The sequence below is a fragment of the Octopus bimaculoides genome, chromosome 5 (genome assembly GCF_001194135.2).
Source record: "Octopus bimaculoides isolate UCB-OBI-ISO-001 chromosome 5, ASM119413v2, whole genome shotgun sequence".
In the NCBI taxonomy this organism is placed as follows: Eukaryota; Metazoa; Mollusca; class Cephalopoda; order Octopoda; family Octopodidae; genus Octopus; species Octopus bimaculoides.
The window spans coordinates 61,589,881-61,598,708 of NC_068985.1; the positions used below are offsets into that span (position 1 = coordinate 61,589,881).

At 40.0% G+C, this 8,828-nt stretch overlaps 1 protein-coding gene across 1 annotated transcript in view; it reads right to left on the reverse strand.

The window, feature by feature from the left end:
* Positions 1-1,856: 1,856 nt before the first annotated feature.
* Positions 1,857-8,828, reverse strand: part of LOC106871967 (uncharacterized) — a 14,213-nt gene continuing 7,241 nt past the window's right edge. Inside the window, exon 2 of the mRNA XM_014918756.2 lies at positions 1,857-2,257. Within this exon, the coding sequence (XP_014774242.1) occupies positions 1,989-2,257 (269 nt within the window). The 3' untranslated portion in view covers positions 1,857-1,988. The remainder of the gene's footprint in view (positions 2,258-8,828) is intronic.

Consider the following 8,828-nt stretch of genomic DNA (forward strand, 5'->3'; position numbering starts at 1 on the left):
TTACAAGCAATTGAAAACGATTAAAACTGAAAATAGATGGGTCAAGAAAAGAATGCATGGACAATTTCATATGGATGCTGAAGATAAGACAGACAGAAAAAAGATGGCTATGGATGACTAAAAGCGATTTAAAACCGGAAACGGAGGCTCCAATCTGTGCTGCCCCAGAGCAAGCACTAAGGACAAGCTACATAAAATACAGAGTAGGCAACACATCAGAAAGTGATAAGTGCAGAATCTGTGGACAAAATAGTGAAACCATATGGCATATTACCAGTCAGTGTACGCCACTAGTCCAGAAAGAATATAAGAGACGCCACGACAATATAGCAAGGATTGTCCACTGGACACATTGCAACAAGTATGGACTTGACAGAGCAAAACATTGGTACAACCACAATCCCGAAGGCATCATCGAAAATGATAATGCAAAGATCCTATGGGATTTTCTGATTCAGTGCGATCGTGAGATAGAGAATAGGACACCAGACATAATCTTAATTGAGAAAGAAACCAAGCTAAGCTGACAACAAGGTATGCGATAAGGAAGAAAGACAAGTCAATAGGTACGCCAGGTTAGCTTGGGAGGTAAAGCAGCTGTGGTCGCTAAAAAGGGTGGTAGTAGTAACAATAATTGTCGGAGCCCTGGGAACAGTGAGTAAAAATCTCGAGAAGTACATGGAACAAATAGGGGCTGCAATAAGGGTGGAGCACTTGCAGAAAACAACACTGCTTGGAACCGCTAAATTCTCCGGAAGGATCTCGAAAAATAAGAGGTGTATTCTTAGTTCATTGGTAGTGACACCGTAGTACATCTCCAGCGTTAGAAGCTGTATAAAGGCAATAATAATAATAATAATAATAATAATAATAATAATAATAATAATGATGATGATGATGATGATGATGATGATGATGATGATGATGATGATGATGATGATGATGATGATGATGATAATAATAATAATAATAATGATAATAATAATGATAATAATAAACGTGAAATTCTGTCTGTCTGGCTACTGTATCTCAGTCTACATTTGCCTTACATAGACATATTATACCATTTTGGAATCAGGATGACTCCGGAATTGAAAGTCTGCGGTTCGTTTCGTTCTTGAACATCCTGCATTGGGATCTGATTTAAAAGCATTTGGGTCGCTATTTCTAGCAGGCAAAGCTTGGCTGATTCACGCCATCATAGTTAGCGTTTGTCAGAGGACGTCAGAGATCAAGGGGCAGATAAATGACATTCGCTTCGTCGAGATATTGAAATTTAGGACAAATTGGGCAACAGTAGGAATTCAAATTGGGACTGAAAAAAATATAATGATTGGATTACAGAATTAATCCTCATCCGTCTTTAACCTCTGATCAAACACCACCGACGCATATATTCACTATAGACGTATTATAGTCATGCTATTTAGTTCTCTCTTTTCATTCTTTTTGGCCGAAGGCCTAATTAGCCCTCCGCAAGAGCTACCTGAAAAGGTCTGCACGGAGTGCGGCTTTTAAGGTAGTATATATATATATGTATATATATATACATATATATGTATGTATGTATGTATGTATGTATGTATGTATGTATGTATGTATGTATGTATGTGTATGTATGTATGTATCTATCTATCTATCTATGTGTGTGTGTATGTGAGTACGTGTGTATGTGTGTGTGTGTATGTATGTATGTATGTATGTATGTATGTATGTATGTATGCATGTATGCATGTATCTATCTATCTGTACTGAGACCCAGCAACTACGTTTAGGTATGGTACTAATGTGGTAATATAAATGAAGAGTGTTATTTTGTCAAATGTTTTCCTGTACAAAATGATGAATTAAATGTATTTACATTATAAATTTTATTCAAAATTTTCAAGCGAGTCAGCAAAATCACATATCTGTTTAAGAAAATATATCTTTACATTTCTCGTTTTATTAAAGATAATACGATGCCGACCACAATTTTCTGACTAATGTTATCTTTGGCCCGATGTTTTCGAATGAGTGTTGTCAATACTGATATCCACTGGCACTTCATCTTGAGTGAAATTGGTTGATCTTATGTGAAAGTCAATATTTGCCTCTGAATGAAACTTGAAAGGCTTCATTAATTTGGGTTTCACTAATAGCAGACGATCATCATCATCGCCACCATTAACAAACAATTTATTTTGAACCCGACGCTTAACACGCCAGACTTTCAACTTATCCACTCTGCTTCTTTGGAGATATTTTACCAAATGATCTATTTGAATAGAAACAGAATTTTATTTTTCAACAAACATTTCATGAAATCTGTGTTAAAATAATAAATGCTAACAAAAATTACAAGAATCTTTGCAATAAAGGAAATATTTTCTTGGTTCAAGAAAGAAAAAGAAAACCAAATAAAAACAAAAAACATCATACTCTAAGGCTCTAAAATTTAAACAACTCCAGAGGGTGTAACTTGATATGGTGCAGTGTGGAGATGGTGTTTAGGGGTGGGGTGGAGATGAATGTTCAAACTTCAATGTTGTACGACATAAAATCAGTTGATGATAAGAAATAAGAGAGAACCTTTCAGGAAAAAAGATTACGAAAATATAAGACAAGCAATTAATGAAATATTACATTTCGATAAGTAATGTTCCGTAACTCGTTATGTTTTTGGGGTACTACTGAAGGTTTTCGTCTTCGGGTAATATACCCACCCTTTTCCAAAGTGTTCATGCCAACCAAGTAAGCAACCGCGATACGGGGATAAAGAAAAAAAAAAATGAAAACAAGTTTGAACACCAGCCATCTACCTCCGTTTCATGCTACTCAACCATAATATTCAGTTATAAAGGGAACGGAATGATTACAGCACAACAGACGTTTTCAGAGCTTCATCTATTAATATCTTTAAGGAATGTTGGCGAGTCCAGCATTGTTGCAAAAATATTATCTTTCGTAATATAGATCCTATATGAAAGTGTGTGGTTTATATGGACCCGATATGAAAGTTCATGGTTTAGAAAGATTCTATATGCAAACCCTATATAGAAGTATGAGGTTTATATAGACCCTATATAGAAGTACGTGGTTTATATAGACCCTTTATAGAAGTATGGGTTTTATATAAACCAGCACCCAAATATAAACATTTCTATCATGGACCTTCATACATATTCCAAGGATCTATTCCTATCAATCTTCCAAAACCATTGAGCCCCTTAATGATTGAAACTTAACATCCACATCCATAGTAATTCCTGACTGCCCAAGGAAGAAATCTTTTTGCCAAATCTCAGTTACCGCACTTACTTCCAATTTATACTTCCTCATAGATACAACGTTCTCTCGTGATCTGTTATAAATCAGTCAGCTTTGTCCTCCGATACGACTCGATGATTGAAAAAAGTACAAAGCCTCAATTTATCCCAGACTAAGATAATGAACAAACAATATGGGACACTAAAGAGACATATCTCTGAAGAGTGCAGTACCGAAACTCGCAGTCCAGCTGAAATTCATAATTAAATAGACATTTTCTGATAGCACTAAAAAGATTCTCAAGATTTCCAATATTTCCAAGGTTAAATGAACCCAGTATACATTTCTGAATTTAGCTCGGAGAAAGAATGTAATAAGCAACTGGTGTTTATTCATACACTTGTAGAGAACAAGCGTTAAAACGTCGGGAGATCTATCTAATTCTCTCTCTCTCTCTCTCTCTCTCTCTCTCTCTCTCTCTCTCTCTCTCTCTCTATCTATCTATCTATCTATCTATCTATCTTTCTATCTATCTATCTATCTATCTATTTCCATACGTATCTAGATTTGTGACATGTATCCAAATATAACTAGTCTAGGCACAGGTAAGAATTTTCGGAAATTTAGAACCGATTGGTTTCCTTATTTAACTAATCAACAGGATTCCCTTATTCGAGATGTCGAACCATGGTCGCTGAAAATGTGGGAAAAAAGGGAGCTGATGGATTAATTAACAAATTAGACAGTTAAAGCTTCTTCCAACCTTCTGAAAAAAAAGCCCTGACGGGGCTGAAGTTCTATCTGCATATGCTTAGGAATACTAAAAGTATGCAGATATAACTTTATTTACTTATTTAATTATTTATGTATGAAGATTATGATAACTGAAACCAAACGGACTCATAATGAAAATACTGTCTGAAGACAGGCTTCAGATCTACACCAGGATGTATTACTAGCTGTGGATTTAAAAGAAAAAAAAATCACATTCAGGTTTACTTTCATAGTCAAACAGTCTTTTTAAGTCTAAAATTTATAGACACAGCAGTCCCCACTTCTAGTCGGTTTAAACAACGAGCCTGAGAATTAATTTTGTGTCATTACTACACTAAAACGAACTTAAGCAGTGGAACAAGGCAAGCGGCCCGTATCTCATCATTGATTCATTACATGAAGTCACGACAGTTGATGCGAGCAGTAAATGTAATGAAATACAAACTACATTGACTTTATAAGTAGTTCAGTAAACACACGCTCAGACACCGACATAATTAAGCTTCTTGTACAATGTACAGATGTGTGTGTATGTATAGTATAAACATGGATATATTTGTGTGTGTGCGTGAGTGTGTGTGTGTGTGTGTGTGTGTGTGTGTGTGTGTGTGTGTAGTACGTACATAGATATGCATACATACATGCATGCATACACACATACGCGCGCGCACACACACACATACACACACACGCACACACACATATATCCAAATTGAGGATTTTTTCAATTCACATGTCTTCCACATTGTTAATGTTCATAGGAGTCAGAACAAAGATTATCGATATGTAATTATATGATCCAATGATCTAAGTGTAGGAAGTTAGTAAGCTTCGAACAGTCTGTGGTAAGTATAAAAACAACGTTCAGTATCAATAATAGTTTATTGCCGTCGAAGGTTGTAGGCGTTTCCCACATCGAAGTTCGATAAGCTGAAAAAATATTTTTATACCGCACGGTTAGCAACTTGAGTTACTATGAATGCGAATAAAAATCCATATTGAGGGAGTGGAGCAGGTAGCTTCATTATTTCCATTCCCATGGAAAATTCAGGGGTTGAATGGGCAGACTTCACCCTTGAGCACTTAGTCATCGCGTCCAGTGTGTTTCCGGTTGTTATCGGCATTTCACAGAACTCCGCATCCCTGACTGAAAGGCGCGGAATGCCGCCGAGATAGTTGAAATCCACTCCCGTCTACGACTCACCGCGCACTCTGTTCAGTACCGCTGAAATTCCGCTCACAACTGCTTGGATCCGAGTAACCGTCCCAGCCCGTCAAAGACCGAATTATGGCTTTGTTGGCACGTAGCGCCTCTGTCACCTGGGTCCACCGAACAGCTTTCATTCCCTCGTGTCTTAGCGCACGCGCCCTATCTCTGACAACGCAACCTTTGTGTTTGGCATTGAAGAATTGATCAAGAGCCAATCTCGCCGCCAAGCACGTCAATCGCTATGTCTCTTTTAAGCGCTTTTTCTAGCTTCTTAACTGGGTCTTCCTCTATACTAGATTCCTTCAACGCTATTTATTTACTAAACCCCACCAACTCTACTCTTGTAGACCTATTCAAGGTTATCGACCATCGGCTGTTGATGATTGTACCCGGCAACTTCCGATGGATTATCTTGCTAACTAACTCGGTCTCTGAATGCTTGACTCTCTGGGAAAAACGCGTTCAACTTCCAGAACCCGGGGATCTGTCTATGGATCCTATCTAGGTCAACCGTACAGATTACAAATTTGTGGTCTGACTAGTCGACGACTTTGAATTGCGAACAAATTATGCTACCTACAAAATACTCTATCGAAATACGATCTGAAAGACCCGATGCTATTTGCCCATGTTCACAATGGCGCATTCAGGAAATCCAATCGGAGCCTGTCAGACAACTAGAAACGACTGATAGGTTTGTGAAGCTTTTACACCCCAATCTCCTATCGGCTAGCCCCAGGCGTGCGTTAGCTAAGAAGGCTTTCCAATCGTCCAACATTAAAGAGCGAGACGTTCCAAGGAAAACCTCAAAACGTCTGAAGAAATCTGGCTGTTCCACCTCAGTCGGGGTGTACACAGCAACTAGTCTAAAAGTACCACCTTCGCTATTGCTCACATCCAGGACCACCAACTTACTGTCCGGGTCCAGTAACATCGTCCGTACCTCGAAATCTAGGCCTTTCCTAAATAGCACTGCCACCCCGCCTTCCATTACAGGTCGAGCAAGAGTTGAGTAGATCGTCAAAAAGTGATATAGTGTGCGCGTTTTCGAAACTCTGGTCTCCCTGGTGACTATCACATCCAATCCTAGCGACCGGAAGTCATTGAGCGAGATATCTTGTTTCCATGACGACCCCATGCCATCAACATTTATACAACCTAGTCTAATAATCGTCTTGTTGGTCGGAAAGAATTGAGAGAAAGGAAACGAGTGGGCTTACGTGTTGTTGACAGCCAGATGGTCCGACCCCCCGGCTCTGGTTGCAGTTCCTCTGGGGACTCTTAAAAGTCTGTTGGTGGATTTTACATTAGGGGTTCTCAGGTCGTAGGGGGAAAGCCAACCCAATGTTTTTAGATATTGATAGCGGCATGCGCACTAATAATAGCTCTTTCGGGACTTCAAAAGTGCTGATATCATATATTGCACCCCTCTCTCAATTCCTTTATCCCGAGCTATGAGGACCAACAAAACTTTGTTGGTTCCCCTCAATAACACGAAATTTGGAGTCTGTATGGCTAACTGTTCTTTTGTAAGCCTTCTCTTTTGGTGTGAGGTAGGGTTGTGATAGTGTTGGTTGTGCTGGTGATGGCAGCGTTGGTTGTGTTGATGGTTGTGGAGCTGGTGAGGTTGGTGCTGTTGTAGGTGTGACTACTTGCTAAGATAGCGCTCTTTGCGTCCTTCGGTGTGTGTGTCAGTCTGGGGCCAAGCGTTTTTCCTGTTTTCTTTTTTTTCTGTTTACGGGGTTTCTCCTCGTCTTTATTTCGAGATGTGGGGAATCCAGAGTTTGTGGAGTACCCCGCAGATATGGGCAGGTGTATGTTTGTGTTTTTGTGAGTGTTTATGTGAGAGGGGGAGATGGAGAGCTGAGTTGAGACCTTGAGTGGTCTTTTCTGCTGATATTCTTGTCGATGTTGGTGGTGGTTCTATTGGGGCCATTTCTGCTGCTCTTTCTGCTACTGTCCTTTTGCTGCTGCAACCGGTCCTTCCGCCGCAGATAGGGCCACCATTGGATCCGTCATTGTTGGTGTCGTGGATTTTGGTGGTGTGATTTTTCTTGTGATCCACTAGTCACTATTGCTGTTGTTGCTGCACTTTTCTTGTCTTGCTGTAGATGTCAGCGGTGGGGCCTTCCTTCCTTTCCTTTTGTTTTTGTTGCATGGGCAGAATACCAGTAGATGATCCGTCATTCCATAGACATGGAATCTCGATCATCTGCCCACCACACTCGCTCTTAAATCTATTCTAGTGGGTAGAGAGATCAGGTCTGGCATCCTCTCCAGTTGGTCTGGCTTTACATGGAGAAGTACCGCCTCTGTGATCCTGGTCCAGTTCCCCCTCCTTGATCTCTTGACCCCCAGGAGAGTTTCACTCTCGTCCAATATCACACAAGCGAGAATCCACCACAAATCTAGTTCTGGTGGCACCCCTTGTATGGTAATTTTCACTGCCCTTTTTCCTAAATATGTAGGGAAGTGTGCTGGATTACCAGGGCTTCAGTCTTAAATAAGACTTCCACTCCACCGAACAGCTTGCTCTCGATATATGGCCGATGTCCTGCTATTTCTCGTGCAGGGCCCTTTCAATCAGGACTTTGTGGCCAGATGCGAGACTTGAGGATAATGCATCCATAAGACACTATTTTTCTGGCTGTAGCAGATTGTGTCTCAGGAGACGGAGCCGGCTCCACCTTTCTCCCCTCGAATCTTTTTAATTTAGCCGCACTCGACAGGTTTTATCCTCTAGAGAGCGAGCAAAAAGTTTTTTCTAGGTGGCGAAGGAAACATTACTTGTTACTGTTGGTGGAGTTGTACTACTACTACTACTACTACTACTACTACTACTACTACTACTACTACTACTACTACTACTACCACTACTACTACTACTTTTTTCCACTTTGCTGTTATTCTTAACGCCGGTACTGGTGATGCTGTTATCGCCACTGTTGATGTCAAAGCTGCCACTACCCCTACTACCGCGACTGTTGTCGTTGCTACTGCTGCAATTGATGTCGCTTTACTGTTTTTCTGCTGCTGCTGCTACTGTTCACCGTTACACGAGATGAACTTTGAACTATAACCATCTCCGTTGTCCCTTCGCCTTCGCCTGCCTTATTTTTGATTATGTTATTGTTACCGTTGCCTCCGCCGCCGCACTGTTTGATTGCCATGCACACACAAGAGAAGGAAGGAAAGGGAAGTTTTCAGTTGTAAGAGGGCTATTTTCTTTTTGAATGCTTTAAAGCTGGACGCCGCCATCTTGTAATGAGTTTTATTTTTAAAGCCCAGCTGAGTGAATTTTTAGGGGAGGCAAACATATTGCGTCTTACGGGCAAAACAGCCACAGAGCACCAACAATAGGTTACTGGTGTTCTTGACAAATTACAACAAAAATTCTACGTAAAAGCAGCACCAAACGGGTAAAAACAATATTTTAAACAGGACTTGCTCAGTGTGTTCGAAAACACTTCTGACGTATTCCCCAGCAAATGTAGTAGTAGTAGTAGTAGTAGTAGTAGTAGTAGTAGTAGTAATAATAATAATAATAATAATAATAATAATAATAATAATAACAGTACTTTGACAGACAGTACAA